The sequence below is a fragment of the Microcaecilia unicolor genome, chromosome 10 (assembly GCF_901765095.1).
Source record: "Microcaecilia unicolor chromosome 10, aMicUni1.1, whole genome shotgun sequence".
Lineage (NCBI taxonomy): Eukaryota > Metazoa > Chordata > Amphibia > Gymnophiona > Siphonopidae > Microcaecilia > Microcaecilia unicolor.
The window spans coordinates 57,737,326-57,758,589 of record NC_044040.1 but is presented as its reverse complement, the minus strand read 5'-3'; the positions used below and the strand labels follow the sequence as shown (position 1 = coordinate 57,758,589).

At 40.1% G+C, this 21,264-nt stretch overlaps 1 protein-coding gene across 4 annotated transcripts in view; it reads left to right on the top strand.

Moving 5' to 3' along the window:
* The window catches only part of FOXP2 (forkhead box P2), a 997,693-nt gene that overhangs the window by 880,013 nt on the left and 96,416 nt on the right, over positions 1 to 21,264 (top strand). For all 4 annotated transcript variants that reach the window (XM_030215772.1, XM_030215771.1, XM_030215773.1 and 1 more), the window contains one exon: positions 18,996 to 19,083. In XM_030215772.1, coding sequence (XP_030071632.1) covers positions 18,996 to 19,083 — 88 coding nt within the window. The remainder of the gene's footprint in view (positions 1 to 18,995; positions 19,084 to 21,264) is intronic.

Below are 21,264 nucleotides of genomic sequence, written 5' to 3'. Positions count from 1 at the left end.
CACTCATCTACCCTCTCTCCTGATCCTTCCATCTAGTGTCTCTATCTCCCCTCTCCTTCTATCCAGTGTCTATCTCTCTACCCTTTTCTGTTCAGTCACCTCCCTCTCTCCACATCCTTCTAGTTTCTCCCCTTTCTCTCTGCATCCTTTCATCCATCTCCCCTCTTTCTCTCCCTATCCTCCCATGTCCAGCAGCTCTCTTCCCTCGTCCCTTCTTCCTCTTCCTTCCTTGTCCAGCAGCTCTCCAGCCCCTTGCTGCTCTCCCTCCCATGTCCAGCAGCTCTCTCCCTTCCATCCAATCCCCTCCTCCTCTCCATCCCGTGTCCAGCAGCTCTCTCCCTTCCCTCTAGTCCCTTCTTCCTCTTCCTCCCTTGTCCAGCAGCTCTCCAGTCCCTTCCTCCTCTCCCTCCCATGTCCAGTAGCTCTCTCCCTTCCCGCCAGTCCCTCCCATGTCCCAGCAGCTCTCCCTTCCCGTCAGTCCCTTCTTTCTCTTTCTCCCATGTCCCAGACGCTTTCTCCCTTCCCTCCAGTCCCTTCATCCTCTCCCTCCCATGTCCCAGCAGCTTCTCCCTTCCCTCCAGTCCCTTCTTCCTCTCCCTCCCATGTCCCAGCAGCTTCTCCCTTCCCTCCAGTCCCTTCTTCCTCTCCCTCCCTCCCATGTCCCAGACGCTCTCTCCCTTCCCTCCAGTCCCTTCTTCCTCTCCCTCCCATGTCCCAGAAGCTTCTCCCTTCCCTCCAGTCCCTTCTTCCTCTCCCTCACATGTCCCAGCAGCTCTCTCTTCCTTCCATCAAGTCCGTTCCTCCTCTCTCTCCTATGTCCCAGCAGCTCAGTCACTTCCCCCCCAGGCCAGCGAATCCACATCTTTCCCGCGCTGTCGCTGCCCATTTGTCCCGCGGAGGCAGCGTTCCTGCCCTGTCTTCTCCCCAGGCTCCGCTGCATCGTCCCTGCAAGTGGAATCCTTTTCCTTTTCGGCCGTCGTGCTGCGCTGCCATACACACAGGCAGCTTCGCTCCTCCCCCGCCGCATCCATTCTGGCCCTCTCTGATGCACTTCCTGTTAGGGCCGGATGATCGCGGTGGGGGAGGAGCGAAGCTGCCTATGTGTATGGCAGCGCAGCGCGACAGCCGAAAAGGAAAAGGATTCCACTGGGACGATGCAGCGGAGCCTGGGGAGAAGACATTACAGGAAGTAAACGCTGAACGCTGCCTCCGCCGGACAAAAGGGCAGCGACAGCGTACGAAGGATGGGCGGGCCTGGAGGGAAAATGGGTGGGCCTGGGCCCGTCCAGGCCCACCCGTGGCTACGCCCCTGCAACTCAGGCTCCTTTAAGGTAGTTCCAGGGAGCATTGGGCCATGTGTTAGTGGTCTGATGCGCCCAGGCAGGAAAAATAATGCCAGCTACAACTGGATCATTTTCCCAGGAATAGCGCAGCTTGCAGAGTTCCAATGCAAGCTGTTTTATTTAATTTGCATAATAATGAAGTGTTTTGCATATATTTGTATGTTTTGAATCTAATTGTGCAGTTTGTGGCGATTCTTACTCTGTGTTGCAGTAAGATAACACATGTCAAGAGGCAAAAATTGTGCATTATTCCTTTAAATACACATTAGTAATTATCCCCCTAAATGAGAAATCAGAGTACATAAGCTGGCCCATGATTTGGTATGCATATTATCATGCAGGAGAACGCTTTGATTTTTGACCTTATTGTCTATTCATGAGGACAGTAGGAGCTAAGAATATGGCAGTAGTAGTGTCCACATTGTGCAGTGGAAGAAATCTTAGTAAACATGTGATAGCAGTACTGTGGGTAGGATCTAAAATGGTGTGCACTGTGTTCTGAAGGAGCTATGGCCCCATACCGAGGATGATCATGAAATAACTAGGTTATAAGAAATGAGAATGGGGACTAATCAGGAAAGTGTGACTGACATCTACAAAAGTGAAGCCCATAGTACTTTAGTTCAGATCTTCCCCCCTTCCTCTAGCCATTCATAAATTACAGTGAGTGGGGTTGAGGCAGATTCTGTTGGATACTTAGGTATAGAGGTTAGGTTGTAAGGTTATTATAGGGCAGGATTCTTGTTAATTCCCTCTTTTAGGACTGTGGCACCATAGTGGCTCTTATTCAGGATATTTATGATTCTGAAGCTACTCATTAATAGCATATGAAAATATATATTTTTAATAATCAGTAATTGATTACTTGTTTACAAAATGAAATAATTTGTTTTTGTTTCAAGGGTGTATAGTGCTATAAAATAATATTGTACACCTGCAGTAAAACATTTTAACATGGCCAACTTTCAAATTGGCTGTAACAAACTGTTGCTGTAAAATGTGATGACTTATGCAGCTTATTATTCTCTTTTTAAAATATAGCGTTTTGAATTGCCTTAATATTAAAAGTATTTCTGCAAAATATTTGCTTTCTAACCTATTACATTTTAATCTATTAATTTTAACTTTCTAATCCATTAAGGTTGATGAAAAATAAAGTTTAGGTTTTGTGAGTAGAAGCAGTTTAATATGTTTGCTAATACATAAGGGGGTTTATTTACTAAGCCGCGCTAATGGCTTCCACATGGCATTGCCAACACAGCCCATTCAAAGTGAATGGGCTGTGTCAGCAGTAGCGCAGTCAGCCACGCTACCGGCTTAGTAAACCCCAGCAGTAGTAACTGACAACTCTGTAATGTAGGCGCCCATATTTGCATGCGTTATGTTTGTAAATAGACCACAACATTTATGCATGTATGTGCTACCGTAGCATCTAAATGTTCTTCTTCAAATACCCGATTAATTTACATAGCACATATTTGCAAGGAGGTATACATAGGACCAAAGCATGAGCAGGGCATAGACAGGGCTCACACTTACATGTTTAACTTACAGAGTGCCCTTTTACAAAGGCATGCTGAAAAATGGCCTGCGGTAGTGTAGACACGTGTTTTGGGCATGTGCAGAATCATTTTTCGGCGCACATTTAAAAAATGCCTTTTTTAAATTTTTACCAAAAGTGGACATGCGGAAAATGAAAATTGCCGTGGATCTATTTTGGGTCTGAGAACTTACCGCCTAGCCATTGACCCGGTTACTATGGTAAGGTCTCATGTGGTAACAAGGCGGTAATGGTCTACACGCGTAAAATGCCGATTACCACCTGTGCATGAGAAAATTAAAATATTTTTTGCGCGTGTGGCGGATGCACATCAAAAATGAAATTACCGCAAGGGCCACGCAGTAGCTGGGTAGTAACGCAAAACTGACACACATTGTGCGCACATGCGGCATAATAAAAGGGCCTCAGAATACTGTAAATGACACATGAACCAACACAGAAGAACACAGAGGGAATGACTAGATGGGTGAACCAGTAATTCATCAAGAGATGTCCTTTATTCAGCAGTGGTGCACAATTCACATATATTCAGGATAATGTGGAGAGATAGCGGGGCTCATGGGACTCGACACAGACTGTGTTTTGGCATCAAAGCCTTCATCAGGAGTCCTAATGATGTTGTCTTGTATATGAGCAAAGTTATAAAAGGATCAAAGGAGTGATTTGAACAATCATTAGCAAAGAAATACCTCTTTCCTTTGCTGCAGCATCTATGAACGTGTGCCTGAATGTTATGTACATTAATGCCCAGTTCCGCTAGTGTTTTAGAAAAGAAAATAGGCTCCTACTTTTCTTCATGGAATAGCATCCTACCACATGACCTCTGGGTGCCTAATTAGAGGTATAAAATGGGCCCTGCTGCAGATAACTCGAGCTAAGCTTTATTAAAAGACCCCCTGAATTACAGAATTGCCCCCTTAATGCAAATGTAGTGTCAAGACAAGCCTATTAGCAGGTACTGTTGTCATAAAGTGATTACAAGTTTAATGATAGATCCTGGTTTATTAGATGAACTATACCTTCTGCTACTCAAACAGTTTATCTAGGAGGTAAAGTTTGAAATAAAAAAGCCGGGCAGAAGAAAAAAGAATTAAGAAAGAAAATATGGTGGCATTGCTTCAGTTATGTATTAATAGAAAGGATTTAAGATAAAAAAAACTACATTAAAGGATAAATTCTATAAATTGTGCCTAAAAAATCAGCACAAAAAACACGCACTTAGCGCGATTCTATAAAGCTCACCTAAAGTTAGGCACAGTTTATATAATACGCTTAATTGTCTGGTGCCATGATTACATTTAGGCGCAACCGTTTACACCAATTAAAATGTGGTGTAGATGCCGACGCCTAAGTTATGTGCTGATTGGGCATATTCTATAACAGTGTGCATATTTTTTTTAGGAATTCTCATGACCTGCCATGACCATACCCCCTTTTCATATCTGCGTATTAGAATTTACGCACACCGCTTTATAAAATATGCTTGGCAAGTTGTTTGTGTAAATTCTAATTAGTGACAATTAGTGCTGATAATTACTTGTTAAGTGGCCAGTTATCTACACTGATTGGCTTGTTAATTAAGTTGTGCACGCAAATCAGAATATGCTCAGATTTGCACACACAACTAAAATATTCTTAAGTTAATTTACTATATCAAATTCAAATTTTACCATAGTATGGTAGGTTATGGAATTCATAATGTTATTATACAGGTAATGGAAGAAGAATTAATTCATATCAATATTTGGCTTGAGGATATCTTGTTGGTTTTAAATGATTATTGTTTTATCTATAATCTAAAAATAATGGAATCAAGCAGTTGGAACACTTGACTAAAAGAAGAGAAAGTTCATTGCTGTCAATATTCAAAGTGATTTAACTAAGCAAGAGAGGTACCCGTCTGGTTAAATCACACTGGCCAACCAAGGAGTAGATATTCAATGCCATTTAACAGAACAGTGTCAATGAATATCCGCTTTGAGCTCTGTGGCTCTCACTGGTTAGTGCCAGAGCAGTCCAGAGACAGAGCTGGCAATATTTAGAAGGGGATTCATCAAGCACGTTATTTGGCCCTTAACGCATGTTATTTGGCCCTGATGCTGCTTGACCTAAAACACCGCAGCAAAATTTAAGTTGCTCTGTGTTAGGGAATTATGAGATTCAAAATATGCAAATGCGTATTTTGCATCTCATTATTATGAAAATACCCTAATATGACATGCGGTGATATACCGCAGGTTGTGTTAGGGCCAAAAAAGCCTTATATGGAAATCTGACCGCCAACAGTAGCCACACGAATCTGCTGCCAGGGGCACCATTTAGAGAAAAAGTGCTGGATAGGGTAGGAGCAATTAGGCATCACTCCTTCCCAACGACCCCCTGGATAAGACCCCATACCCCCTCCCAGACCACCAATGCTGTGAAAGGTAGCCCCTGTAGGGGATGGGTGCAGAGGGTCTTGCTCAAGGAAGGGTCCAAGACCAGCGGAAGGGGGGCATGATCGGGGGGGGGGGGGGGGAGAAGACCCAGCCCTGTCGGCCCAGGAGCATCAGGCCACAGCTTTGCTGCCCAATGCTCCTGGGTGGTAAAATAACCCCAGCAAAAAGCTTGAGGGTTTTAAGGTGGAATTCAGCAACCTGTAGTACCAGGATCCCACAGGTCGCTGAATCCCACAGGAGATCAAGGTGCGGTAAAAGTCCAACTCTTACCGAACCTTGATGAATCTGCCTCCCCCCCCCCCCCCCCCCCCCCCCCCCCCCCCCCCCCCCCCCTTAGTGCTGGTGCTCACATAGCTAACCAGAGATGTTGGACTACTTTAATAATGGTCCTAATTATGCCCAGTTAGCTTTGCAGATACTGCACTTAATATTGGCTGAGCTTGGATAGCTTCTGGGTGTCATCAAAGACCTGAATATTTAGTGCCAGTGCCCAGATAGGATCCAGCACTGAATATCCAGGTCCATTATAGCCACCAATATATCACTTAAGGACCTGTTTACTAAGCCGTATTATAGAAATGCTAGCATTTTTAGTGTGTGCTGAAAATTAGCACATGCTAATGCTAGAGACACCCATACAGCAGAAGTGAGGGCGTGAATTGGAATGGTTAGTGAATTATTTTTACTTTGATGCCCTGTGCCTCTGGAGAAATATAAACTGCATATAGATGTCAGAGAAGGGTTACCCTGTATTTGTTCACACCGGAGCCTGCAAAGGCCTCTCCGGTACTATGTAAGCCACATTGAGCCTATAAATAGGTGGGGAAATGTGGGATACAAATGTAATAAATAAATAAATATGGGTGTCTCTATCATTTAGAGCTCGCTAATTTTAGCACGCACTAAAAATGCTAACGCACCTTAGTAAATAGGGCCCTTAATCTGTAATTTTTAAAAAATATTTCACAATATTTTTAAATGATATGTATTATGTATCTGCTTGTTTATTCAGTGTACATGTATTTCAGACTATTTTGTGTGCTACACTAACTTCCTGTAGAGGCAAGAATGCAGTTTTAACATTTCAAGTTTGATTTAAAAGGGTATTCATTTTGAGTATCCTAGGTATTGAAGCATTATGCTTCATTCATATTAGTATGTTTTGAGGAAAACTCCTTTACCAGCTAAAGTAAGGTTGTTGGTGACTATCAATCAGCATTTTGCTACTTTGGCCCAATTTTATAGAATTTGTTGCTCATTTTACTAAGGACCAAATACCAGTAAATTTAGGAAACACATGGCCTAGCTTTTTACCTAGCATATTTTTACCAATTCAGAGAAAGGCAGGGGTTAGGGTCAGGGATTATTGCGTTGTGGGTTGTTTTATTTTATTTTGTGATTTTAAGTTTTATTGTGTTATTTATTAATGACACTGAGTTTATATGTAGTTGCTGTGATGTCTTGATCTTGTAATTTTTCACAATCCTCTTGCGAATTAACAACTTTGAATAACTTTGTGTCGTGAGCAAATTTAATTACCTCACTAGTTACTCCCGTCTCTAGTTCATTTATAAATATGTTAAAAAGCAGCGGTCCCAGCACAGACCCCTGGGGAATCCCACTATCTACCCTTCTCCATTGAGAATATTGCCCATTTAACTCTATTCTCTGTTTTCTATCTTTTAACCAGTTTTTAATCCACAATAGGACACTACCTCCTATCAAAGAAATGCAATAGATTGGGGAGGCAAGATTTCCCTTCATTAAATCCATGTTGGCTTTGTCTCATTAATCCATGCTTTTGAATATGTTTTGTAATTTTGTTCTTTTTAATAGTATCTACCATTTTGGCCGGCACCGACTTCATTCCCACCACTGTCCGGCTAGGGACAGCTAGAGGCCCCACTATATCCACATCTGGTGTCTCAAATGGCTCACTGATAATGGGTAAAGGTTTCAGGGGAGCTTGGGGGTGATGTTGGGTCTTACCCACTATTTGGCATGCATCACAGGTTCAACAGTAATCGGCTACGACTTGAGATACTTCCGGCCAATAGATGTTCTTTGTCAATCTAGTGTGTGCGCATGTCACCCCCTGATGTCCTGTTAGTGGCATATCATGTGCAGTCTAAGTTGTTCTCTATATGCCTTAGGCACTATAAGCTGCTTGCCTGCTATCCAGGGCCTATTAGGATCAATAGGATCAGTCTCTTTACAACAAGCCCCCTTTCCATAGGATACAATCTTTATAATCCTCCTGCACCCAATTCCTCCTATATTCTATTTACTTACCCGTGAACCCCATGAATATTGCATTTATTCAAGTTGTATATTCTTCTTACTACTTGGAGGGGCATAATTGAACGAAAACGCCTATCTCCATGGGCGTTTATCTCCGAGAACGGGTCCGTGAAGGGGTGGACCGAACCGTATTTTGGGAAAAAATAGACGCCCATGTTTTATTCAACAATGTGTGAGCTGGGCGTTTTTGTTTTTCAGCGATAATGGAAAATGAAAGCGCCCAGCTCAAAAACGAATAAATCCAAGACATTTATTCGTGGGAGGGGCCAGGATTCGTAGTGCACTGGTCCCCCTCACATGCCAGGACATCAACCGGGCACCCTAGGGAGCACTTTTACAAAACCAAAAAAACAGGTAAAAGAGCTCCCAGGTGCATAGCACCCTTCCCTTGTGTGTTGAGCCCCCCAAATCCCCCTCAAAACCCACTGCCCACAAGTCTACACCATTACTATAGCCCTAAGGGGTGAAGGGGGGCACCTACATGTGGGTACAGTGGGTTTGGGGGGGTTGGACGACTAATAAGCATTAAGCAGCACAATTGTAACAGGTAGGGGGGATGGGCCTGGGTCCACCTGCCTGTAGTCCACTGCACCCCCTAACAACTCCTCCAGTGACCTGCATACTGCTGCCAGGGAGCTGGGTATGACATTTGAGGGTGAAAATAAAAAGTTGTGAAACATCATTTTTTTGTGGTGGGAGGGGGTTAGTGACCACTGGGGGAGTCAGGGGAGGTCATCCCCGATTCCCTCCAGTGGTCATCTGGTCATTTAGGGCACTTTTTGGGGCCTTATTCGTGAAAAAACAGGGTCCAGGAAAAGTGTCCTAAATTCTAGCTAAAAACGCATACTTTTTTCCCATTATCGGTGAAATGCGCCCATCTTTGTTCGGCAGATAACCACGCCCCAGTTCCGCCTTCGCCACACCTCTGACACGCCCCCATCAACTTTGTCCGCATCCGCGACGGAGTGCAGTCCAAAAATCGGCTTTCGATTATACCGCTTTATTTGTTTTTGTGAGATAAACGTCCATCTCCCGATTTAGGTCGGAACTTGGGCGTTTTTCTCGTTCGATTATAAGCAGGTTGGTAATTCTTTATATTGTTACTATGTAAGCCGCATTGAGCCTGCCATGTGTGGTAAAGCGCGGGGTACAAATGTAATAAATAAAAATATAGGGAAGAATAAAAAAAGTTGATAAATAACATCATGCAGTGTTAATATCATTGATTACAAACTCACTTCAAAGCATTTGAGAATAGGTGCTAATATTTGCAAAGATGAATGCCAAGTTAAGACAAATACTAGACCATAGGCTTAGATGATAAGAGTATATCTTACTATAAAACAGGGGCTGTCAAAAGTAAACCAATTCACAAGCCTCTATGAAAGGAACCATGCCAATCCTTAAACTATTCAATACTTCTCAACAGTTCTTCATTACTGTGTTATAAATGTCAAAATATAGCAAAATAGCAAAAGAAGCAGTAAACATCAATTTATTTTGTCTGGAAAACTAATTATAATTCCATTGCTCTTAAGTCAATTTTGAATGTAGATGGATTTGACAGTGCTTAAACCAAAATATTTACAAAATGAAATTCCAAATAGAAGGCAAGATTTCTACAACTTGCTTGAAGCAGAGAATAAAAAGCAAACTATTTTCTTTGTTGTAGAGCTAGATAATGATTTTCTCTTGAGAGACTGAATTGTTAATATCAAGCGAAAACAATCTGTTGTGTAAAACATGCCGGCCAACAGGTTGTATCAGATCTTGTTTTCTTAAGAGAAGCATTTAGGCACATGTGAAGTTCTACATTATTGATTAATTATCACTATAAAATAACATTGAAAAACTAATTAGATTAGAAATCTTATTTAGTACTACAATGAATTTCACAATATATTTCGCTTCTAGGGAAATATTTCTGTAGAATTATGGCTACTCTGCTTGGGATTTTTTTTCCAATAAAGCAGTGTAGCCATACAATTATAAACTCAGAAAAGCAGTCTTTGAATTTGTTAACTAAAGTATCTGACTACTACTACTACTTATCATTTCTAAAGCGCTATAAGGCATACGCAGCGCTGTACACCATACACAAAAAGAGCTTACAATCTAGATAAGACAGGCAGACAGACAGAACAATTAAGGGTAAGGGAATAAAGAGATGAGGATAAAAGGATAGGGCAAGTGAGCAGTGGTTATAATCTGCTAAGTGAATAGTAATAGCTGCTGTCAGTGTTTAAACATAAACCCCCCAACATTTAACCGGCAGTACTGACATTAAACCTGGATATACAATGCCGGGCTATATCCGGCAAACAGCATTGAAAATCCGGTTTCATTTTTGACTGTAGCAGCTTAAGCGATTAAGCCAATATTCAGCACTAACCAGTTAAGGGGCCCTTTTACTAAGATGTGTAGGCGCCTCCGCACGTACAACACACATCAAATTAGAATTACCGCCTGGCTACCGCATGCCCCAGGTAGTAATTCTAATTTCTACGTGCGTCCAAAATGTGTGGCAGAAAATCATTTCTATTTCTACCACATGGTGTTAACTAGACGGTAATCGGCAGTGTATGCGGGCTGACGATTACCACCCGGTTAACATGTGAGACCTTACCGCTAAGTCAGTGCGTGGTAGTAAGGTCTCAGGCCCAAAATGGACGCATGCTGATTTTTGTTTTGCCACACGTCCATTTTCGGCAAAAAAAGGCTTTTTGTTTCTTACATTTGTACCCTGTGCTTTCCCACTCATAGCAGGTTCAATGTGGCTTACCTATTATATACAGGTACTTATTTGTACCTGGGGCAATGGAGGGTTAAGTGACTTGCCCAGAGTCACAAGGAACTGCCTGTGCCTGCAGTGGGAATTGAACCCAGTTCCCCAGGACCAAAGTCCACCACTCTAACCACTAGGCCACTCCTAGGCTTACTGAAAAATGGATCTATTCGTGTCCAATACACACATCTATACCAGTGCAGGCCATTTTTCAGTGCACCTTAGTAAAAGGGCCCCTAAATTCTTAGGTCTAGATTATATGGCTCCTGAAACATCCGTGTGGAAAAAATACACCTAGGCATATTCTCTAAAGTACGTATAAATTTTATTGAATAGGCTTAACTTTCCGTATGGTATATAAAATAGGCTGAGCGCCTCTCCACACAACCAAATTTAGTCACAGCCATTTACACCATGCTTTACTTGGTGTAACTCCCAACACCTAAATTAGGTGACAACGTGCATAGATTTTAGAAATGCCATGTCCTGCCCATGGCCATGCCCCCTTTTTAAAGTATGTGACAGAATTTACGCACACCATGTAACAATACTCTTAGCGAGTTCTACACATAAATCTTAATGCCAATTAGTGCGTTAATTGCTTGTTAACATCCCATTGACAGCACTGATTAACTAGTTAACCAATTAAGTTATGCGCATTGTTATAGAATATGCTTCGATTTCCGCTCAGAAATAAAGGTGCAATATGTTTTTGGCCTGAGACCCTACCACCCCCCATTGACTTAGTGATAAGGTCTTACCAACTACCCAGGACGCAGGCATGCAGCTCGTGCCCACTGCCATTTACCACTGGCTGAGCACCACGTGGTAGAAATAGAAAATATTTTCTACCGCTTGTTTTCGGCACATGCCAAATTCAGTATTACCGCCCAGGGCACACAGTAGCTGGTGGTAATGCTGATTTGGTGCACGCTGGATGCGCGTAGGCCCTTACACACTTTTGTAAGAGGGCCCATAAGCCACTATTTAACCAGCTGGGAACCATTCCTGACCAGTTAAATAGTTTTGATTATCGGACAGAAAATACTTAATGGTAAATACATTAAACACCACTGACTTGCAAGGGAAATATACTGCTAAAAGTGTCTGAATTGCCTAGATTCAAAATTAAACTCATTAGTGGTTTTAACATTTAACATTAAAGGTTAATTATAAATTGATAATTTGTATTATGGATTTAAAGTTAGCACATTTATTTCCTCACCTAAATGCTACATAAGAAAGAAAATAGAAGAGTACCTTCTTTGATTTTATAAGATTTTTCTTAACATTTCCTTAATTATTTGTGGAAAGAGAAAGACGTGTATAATTTTCCCTGTGCAAGGCAGGCTCATAGTGCAAAACTCATGAACTTCTTAAAGAATGCCGGTCAACCACATCATTTATTCCATTTTGAAAACAAAAATCAATATACCTATAAAGTGACCCATAAATTAGAACTGCCTCACACAATGTTTGTTCAGTACTGCCTTTCTGAAGGCACCCTTTGCATTTTTTGTTCACCTCTCTGTTTGAACTGCAGTCACAGTAAGAGGCTCATTAGGGGACATTAGGGACTGGAGCTAACCAGAATTCCATAGCTTGCTTTGCTCTTATTAATGCATAGTACAGTAGAATGCATTTAAATATTTCATAGGCATTCAGTAATTTGTGTGTAATCGCCTTGTTAGCAGACCAGTAGAAGCAGAACAGGTCTGTGAAATGGTGTTAGTGATTGCATGGGTAATTTACAGACCTTTGCCATTAGAAAGAGCATTATTGGTGGCTAGCAGGAAGCTGTGAAATAGAACTAGCAATAAGTAAAAAAAATCTTTTTAATAAAGATCCTGTAACAAGCATCTTGAGGTATAACAACACACTTGGTCCTTTTGAAGCAGTTATAGTTTGACATATGCAATATATCAACTGCATAAGATAGTAATATGGAGTATTCATATGGAAAGGGTATTTGCAACATTAATTTCTACTTCCTGCGAGGGACATGATTAAATGATTAATGAAATATCACTTTGCATATGCATTTTGAAAGAGCAATTAGGACCAACTGCAAAAAACACAGCAATCCTCACATTTTTATTTCAGAATTATCTTATTCTTGATTTATTAATTTCAGGAGAATTTTTGAACAGCAATATGTATTACCTGAGAATAGTTATAAAAGCTTTAAAAATAATTTTGGCATAAAAGTCAGAGGTACATAAATTCATAATTTAATCTTAATGTTAAGCCTATTTATTTAGTCTGTATTGCATTGCATTCATATCCTACACTATTTCTGTAGTTTGATTGGCATAATTAAGTAGGGGAATGAATAGGTACTATTATTTTACATATCACTGGTAAACAATAGCGAGGAAAGGAGAAGGGAGATGTGGCAGAGGTATGTATGTGTTTTTCAAGTTCTCCGTAATCCACTGGAGGCTGTTCTATAAATGATCATTGAAGGGCTGCAAGCTAGCCTATAATTACAGGAAAGAAAGTGGCAGCTCTGGCATTTCATAACTATGTGTCCTCGAAAAGTGCTTTGTGAGTTTGTCACCAATGATAATTTAGATAGAGGCTCATTACTGAACATCACAACACTTTAAAAACCTTTCGCCTTCGTACAGGAGAATAAAGAACTATTTTAATGGCAAGGTTCTTTTGTGTTCTACTGAAAAATTCAATCAAGACAAAACCTCATTGACTATTATTGTAGTCTACAGTCTCTATTCTAATGAAAGCTGCATGGATAAATGGAATATGTCTATATGACTTGAGCATATGAATGCAAACATTTTGTACTCTTTTTTTAACATTCTTTGCATATATGATGAGATGTTATCACCAGAAAGTAAACAGCATTTAAAACCTGTTCTCCTTTGCAACTAAAATGATACCTGAAGGTCCTGTTTATTGAATGGCTGTATTTTTGTATTTGTGTGCATTTTTGACTGCACTACAAGGCTGCATCAGTTAGAAAATAGAATATATGTTATTTTTAGTGTTAAAAGAATGACATGTTTATTTATTTGTTACATTTGTATCCCACATTTTCCCACCTATTTGTAGGCTCAATGTGACTTACATAGTACCGGAGAGGCGTTTGCAGACTCCGGTGTAAACAAACACAAAATGATGCTGTGGTAAGATAAAGTTCATGTGGTACAGCCACATTAGGGAATCATACAACGGAAGAGTTGTGTTATGTCCATTACGTACTTTAGTTTTGTTGTGTTGCAGAGAGCAGGCATTTCTGTTGGATTGGTAGGGTATGCCTTTTTAAACAGGTTAGTTTTTAGTTTTTTCCGGAAGTTTAGGTGGTCGTATTTAGTTTTCAAGGCTTTTGGTAATGCGTTCCACAGTTGTGTGCTTATGTATGAGAAGCTGGATGCGTAAGTTGATTTGTATTTGAGTTCCTTTGCAGCTTGGGTAGTGCAGGTTTAGGTACGTCCATGTTAATTCGGATGGGTTTCTAGTTGGTAGGTCAGTCAAGTCTGTTATGTATCCCAGGGCTTCACTGTAGATAATTTTGTGAACCAGAGTGCAGATTTTGAAAGCAATGCGTTCGTTGATTGGGAGCCATTGTAGTTTTTCGCAGAGGGGTTTTGCGCTTTCAAATTGCGTTTTTCCAAAGATAAGCCTAGCTGCCGTGTTTTGAGCAATCTGAAGTTTCTTTAATGTTTGTTCTTTGCATCCCGCATAAATTCCATTGCAGTAGTCTACATGGCTTAGTACCATTGATTGTATCAGGATGCGAAATGTTTCCCTCGGGAAGAATTGTTTCACGTGTTTGAGTTTCCACATTGAGTGGAACATTTTCTTTGTTGTGGATGTCACTTGGCTCTCTAATGTTAGGTTGCAGTCCAGTGTAACGCCGAGGATTTTCAGGCTGAGATAGGGAGGGTGTAATCTGGGGTGTTGATAATTGTGGGGTTATCCGCGCTGTATTGGGATGAGAGGATAAGACAGTGTGTTTTTTCTTTGTTGAGTTTTAGTTGAAATGCATTTGCCCAAGAGTCCATGATGTTCAGGCTGATCTTGATTTCGTTGGTGATTTCTGTCAGTTTAGATTTATAAGGAATGTATATTGTGACATCATCTGCATAGATGAAGGGGTTAAGGCCTTGGTTCAATAAGGACTTGGCTAGAAGGGTCATCATTAGGTTGAAGAGGATCGGTGATAGTGGTGATCCTTGTGGTACTCCGCAGTCTGCTTTCCATGGTGATGATATGTTTGAGTTTGATTTTACTTGATATGTTCTTGTGGTTAGGAAACCCTTGATCCAGCTAAGTATGTTTCCACCAATCCCGAACTTATCTAGTAATCTTATTAATATATTGTGGTTTACCATGTCGAATGCACTTGACATGTCGAATTGGAGAAGGAGAATGTTTTTGCCTATTGCTATTTCCTGATTGAATTTGGGTATGAGAGTGAGTAGTACTGGTTCAGTGCTGTGGAGGGGGCGAAAACCTGACTGTGATTCGTGTAATATTGAGAATTTGTTTATATAATCTGTAAGTTGTTTGGCTACCATGTTTTCCATCAATTTGACTGACAATGGGATATATGCTACTGGATGGTAGTTGGTGATTTAATTTGCTTTTTTCTTGGTGTCTTTTGGTATTGGGGTGACTAGGATATTGCCATTTTCCTTAGGGAAGAGACCTTTCTGTAGCATGTAATTTAAGTGGGATGTGAGGTCTACTATGAAGCAGTCAGGGGCGGATTTCATTAGGTAGTTGGGGCAGGTATCTAGTTTACAGTGAGTGTTGGAGAACCTGTTGATCGCCCGTACAACTGTATCGACGGTGAGGAGGGCAAAATTTAACCAGGTTTGGTCATCCGGTATAGGTTTACAATTTTTTCATTGAAATACTTATCAAGTTTATCTGCAGATGGGATGTCTGTATTCGATGTGGTGACCAGGTTGGTGTCTAGGAGTTTGTTCACGAGTTGGTATAATTTCTTCATGTCTTTGTAATCTTTCCCTATTTTAGTTTTATAGTATGATCTTTTGGTCTGTCTTATAGCGTATTTGTACTTTCTTTGTGATTGTTTCCATGTGTTGAGTGTGTATTCATCTTTTGATTTTTTCCATGCTCGTTCGAGTTTTCTGGATTGTGTTTTTAGCTTTTTCAGTTCATCGTTGAACCATGGTATCGAGTTATGCTTATGTGAAGATCTTGTTCTTAAGGGTGCTATTTCATCTAGTATGCGTTTGCATCTTTTATCCCATTCCATGAGGTAGTATATGGAGTCTGTTTGTGCTGTCCATTCATTGTTATATAACTGTTGCCAGAATGTTTTCATGTCTACTTGACCTCTTGTTCTGTAGGATGTGTGTTCTTGTATTTGGTGTAATCCCTTCTTCCGCCAGTGTAGGGATAAGTTTAGTTTGTAGTGATCAGTCCAGGGTGTTTCTGTCTATTTAATATCTGTTATTATTAAGTTCTGGTCTGTTGAAAGTTTGTGTGAGATGAGATCAACTGTGTGCCGTTTATCGTGGGTTACTTGTATTTGTGGCTATTTGAGATCCCACAATTGGAGGAATTTCTTACAGTCTCGTGTGTTGATTGAGTTTGGGTCTTCTAAGTGAAGGTTGATGTCTCCTATTACTAGTACATTGGAGTTGGTTACACATGTGTTTGAAATGAAGTCCATGAAGTTGGTCTGGCTTTCATTCCAATTACCTGGAGGTCTGTAAAAAGGACAGAATTCAAATGATCGCGAAGGGTTTTATTGTGGATTCTGATTGAGGCCATTTCAAGTTCAGGTGTCATGGACTCGGCAGTGGTTTCAGTGGTAAAGTGGGATTGATAGATTAGTACTATGCCTCCGCCTCTCTTTTCCTTTCTGGTCCAATGTGTGATTTTGTATCCTGGAGGGCATAGGTCTAGGATTATGGGGTCCTTTTGGTCATGGATCCAGGTTCATTGATGAAGAGTAGGTCTAGGTCTTCTGCCATGATCCAGTCTGTTAGTGTTGCTGTTTTGTTTACTGCGGATCTAGCATTGATGTAGCCCACTTGGATTGTTTGGAATGGGTCTTCTACGTTAGGTGTTGAGTGGACTTTTATTAGTTGTCGTTTCTTTGTTGAGGTGATTTTGTTTAGACCCTTCTTTTTTGCATTCTGTGGTGGTTGTCCGCATGTTGTTGGTCTTCCTTTGTTTAAGTTGTCAGTTTGTTGAGGTGTGGTGTATCTGATCGATCGTTGATGATTGTATAATATGCGTATGATTTTACTTTCTGCAAGAGGGGTGGTTATTGTTAAGTTAATTTAAGGAACACCCCAGTTAGGCCTATGACCCTCCCATTTCTGTTTCCCCTTTTTCAGATCACGCATTAATTTTAGGCATGGATCCCACACCTAAATTTACACATGTAAATGCCAATTAAATCTGGTTAGTGCCAATAATTGGCGTTAAGCCAATTATTGGCGCTAATTAGTTTGTTCAATTAAATTGCAGGCCCAATTTGGGCAGTACTGTACCTCACTGTATTAACAACACAATAGCCTACAGGCTTGTAAGTGTCATAAATATTTAGGTACAGTTGGTATATGTCTGTTTCTGGTGGGCTCACAATTTAAAAGGGGGAAAAATAGCTGAAGTGTGAATTGAACCTGGGTCTCCTTGTTTACAGTCCACTGCACTGACTACTAGGCTATTCCTCAGACTTGCCCTCTCTTTTATTCAGAATGCCCATATACCTGATGCTGTCATTAAGCCTGGTATTCCTTTTTGGTTTCACTTTTAGGGGAAAGGGAGGGGGGCAGCAACCACTTGGGGTAATGCCTTAATCCCTCCAGTGGTCAGCTGCTCAGTCAGAGCACTTTTTGTTCCCTGAACCAGGTCTAAATTAAAATGTGCATCTTTTCAAACATGGACGTTCCTTCCCGTTCGATTATCGCTGTTGAAGATCCTAATTGTGGGCCCTCCCTAGTCACGCCCAAAATATGTCCACAACACACCTCTTTGATATTTGGACAAACTGCAGTGTAGGACATCAAAATTCTGCCATTCCAAAATCGCAGTTTGGACATTTTCAGGGTTAGTAACTGGCTTTATGCTGTCTGGACAAACTGAATCAGTCTTGGTTTTATCACATTCCCATGGATACATAATTACACTGACGCTCCTTGTGATCTTGAGCAAATCTTAATCCTCCATTACCCTCCAGCAGAAAGAAAATTCCTATTAAACCTATATGTAACTACCACTACTAAAGAAAGTTTGAGCTAACAATCAAAAATATACCAACCTTATGAAAAGCTGGTTTACAGTTTTCCAGGTACAATGAAATAAAGTCAGGGTAATGATATGGATCCGGTTGATAACCCTGATTTGGATGGATGGATTTACAAAATGGGTTTCTTGAATCTTGATTTATTTAAGCAGGTTCCAATCTAATGCACTGAACATTTGGCTTTACATGATGACAGTAAAGTGCTTTTTCATGCATGGACATTCTAGATCTCATTTTACTGCAGACAATCCGATGTTGATTTTAATGCATTTTATTCCATGATTTTCTTTTTGGCCAGATCACACTGTGCAGAAAAGAAGAAAGCATCCTTTGATGAAAATTTATAACTAGATTAAATTTGAAGTTGAATATTCAGAGAGCTCATGGAAATTATCATATTCCATTCCATTCAATCCTAACTTTGAGCAAGTATATGATGGGACAGATTTGGGTATTAGTGAATAACTTATTTCTTGCTAAATATATTTATTCTTCAGTCCAACTGAATACAGTATGCATAGGAAATATAATTATTATGGAGAAGACCATTTAAGTCACTTACCTGAGTAAATAGGTATTTACTTAAGTATATTACTCTGATTAAAAATCATTCAGCTCAGACCAGCTAGAAATGCACACAGGCGTTCAAAAGATTGACTTGACTAAAAAGAGGCATTCCTACATTTGTGTTCTGGATAGGGGAGAATAACAGCATATATAGATTTGAGTTTCAAAAGTATGCATGCTCTTGTATCCGTAATCAGCCACTTACAGAATTAGTGCATGCAAATTATTAGTTACTTTGTACCTGAATACTTTCTTGGCAGTTGGCAGAGCAATAGTACATAGGTAGTTCTCTTTATAAACTGGCTAAAAAGTTCACCTTCACCAAAGCCACACATACTGTTGAACACTACAGGTAATTGAAAATTGCTCCAAATCATTTTCTAATAAATTGTCTCATTTGAAATGCTACATGTATGCTGGTCATTATTGCATGCTAAAATATGTGAATGAGCATTGATCCTTACTGAAACAAACTTAAATCCTTCAGTTGGGTATTTTATCTTATATCTTACATGTGCTTTTATTTGTTCAAAACATTTTTAGCAGATGATTATTGTACTTTTTGTGCCAGAAAATTGGTTAAAAGAATTGTGTAGCTATTATTTTATTTTTCTCAGTAATTTTAGGATGACCACCAGTTTCTTAATTGCCTCTTCTTGTACAAAATTTTGAATAAAGTAAGCTTGGAGAAATAATGTTTCCCTTAATTTCTTACAGTAATACATTAATTTTTTCTTCCTTTAACTAGGCACCTTAACAATGAACATGCATTGGATGATAGAAGCACTGCACAGTGTCGGGTGCAAATGCAGGTGGTACAGCAGTTAGAAATACAGGTTTGTGAAGTAAATCTCGTGCTCACTTTTTCTCTCTTTCTCTTTGTATATGTCCCCTAATTCTGTAAAAGTTGCTAAAAATTGCGTTCACACATTTGGGTGCATTCCCAATTTGTCATGCAATTAATTGAATAATGAGCTTATTAGCACTAATTGGCTTACAACTAATTATTGGCACTAATTAGATCTAATTGAAATATGCACACATAAATTTAGGCACAAGTTCAAAAAGGAGGTATGAAAATGGGAAGGTCATGGTTGGAACGGGATCATTCCTAACATTTACACACGTTGTTATAGAAGTGGGAGGAGGGGGGGTTACGCACCTAAAATAGGCGCATACATTTGTACCACGTTTCAATTGGTGCAAATGGCGGTGCCTAAAGTTAGGTGCAATTCCTGGGTATAAGCTCTATTCCAGTGGTTCGCAAACCTGATCCTGTGGGTGCCCCAGCCATTCAGGTTTTCAGGATATCCACAATGAATATTCATGAGATAGATTTGCATGCAGTGGAGGCAGTGCATGCAAATGTCTCTCATGAATATTCATTGTGGTTATCCTGAAAACCTGACTGGCTTTGGTGCCTCCAGGACCAGGTTTGGGAACCACTGCTCTATTCTATAAACCGTGCCTAACTTTAAGTGCAGCTTATAAAATAGAATTCACCCCATGATATTCAAAGAAGTATTTTGGACAGCATTACCTTTAATCTTCAGAATCTACATAATTTAAGAGTCTGCTAGGCTAACCAGTGAACCACCTGCCCTTTTATTTATTCTTTAGACTTATATTACTGCTCATTTGAACCAGGCTCAAGGGCAGTTTACAAAAGAACATACATCATGTTAAAAATAGACAAACAAAAACAATTAGGAATGTAAAAATAGACAAAAAAATATACAAATTCTTCCTCCTCCTTTCCCCACCCAACAGTAAAGGTGAGCAAAATCTCTGTTAAAAGGCCTAGAAAATAGCCAGGCCTTACATAATTTCCAAAAAGCAAGGTATGACTCTAGCTGATGTAGCTCCTTAGGCATAGCATTCCATACTTCTGATCCAATGTAAGAAAATACTTTCTTTTTCGCATTGACACATTCAGGGGTCCTTTTACAAAGTTGTTCTAAAAAGTGGCCAGTGCTATCCCCAGCGTAGGCCTTTTTCACATGCTGAAGCCACTTTTAGCATGGTGGTAAAATGGCCCCATTTTCCATCATTCTTATTAATGGCTATGCGTTAACTTCCCCATTGGCACATGGCCATTATTTTGTGAGCATTTACCGACATCTGTTTTCTAGGTGGTAAGGGCTCACACACTAACCACATGATGATGTATCTGCGATAACCGATTATTGCAGAACACAACTACTCTCTGCCCTAGACATGCCTCCAGCACTGAAAGTAAATTCTGTTTTTTAGTGCTTGGGTAGTGTGCGCCGATCCCAGAACTACCAACTGCCTCTCAGAATTGCTTTTTAACCTGTGGTAAACAAGCATTAGTGCTTACTGCAGCTAGTAAAAGGACCCCTTAATTATTCAAACAGAAATCACAAGAAGGGTGTCCTGAGCAAAGTATAGTTGCTTGGCTGGTACATAAATATAAAGCTGAAATCTGAGGTATAAAGGGCAATCATGCTGTAAAGTGTGAAACACAATCACCAAAAGCTTAAACTATAAAGAGAAGGCTATTAGCAACCAGTGAAGACTCTTCAAAATAGGAATGATATGCTCATATTTCTTCAGATTAAAAACCAGGCAAGCTGCAGCATTTTAAATAAGTTGCAATTTATCTAACTGCTGTTTGGGCAGCTGAGTGTACAATGAGTTACAGTAATCAAATCTTGTGACCAAAGCATGGATCAAATTTAATAAATCCTTTTATGACAAATAGGCCACAAGTTTCTGATAACACATAGCTGCAAAAATGTAGATTTTTAACCATTTTGAAATCTGGCATTGAAAATTAAGTTCTCTATCAATTGCTAATTCCCAAATCTTTACCTCAGAAAAGAGAGAAAGCTGCCATATATTAATTGATAACTGAGGCCAATGTAGACGAACCCTCAGTTTTGGCTACATTAAGTTTCATCTTATTTTGACCTAACCAAATTTCAATGGAAGAAAGACAGTTCTGCAACAGATTGGTTGCGCTATCCGATATCTCATTCCCTTATTATTGCATA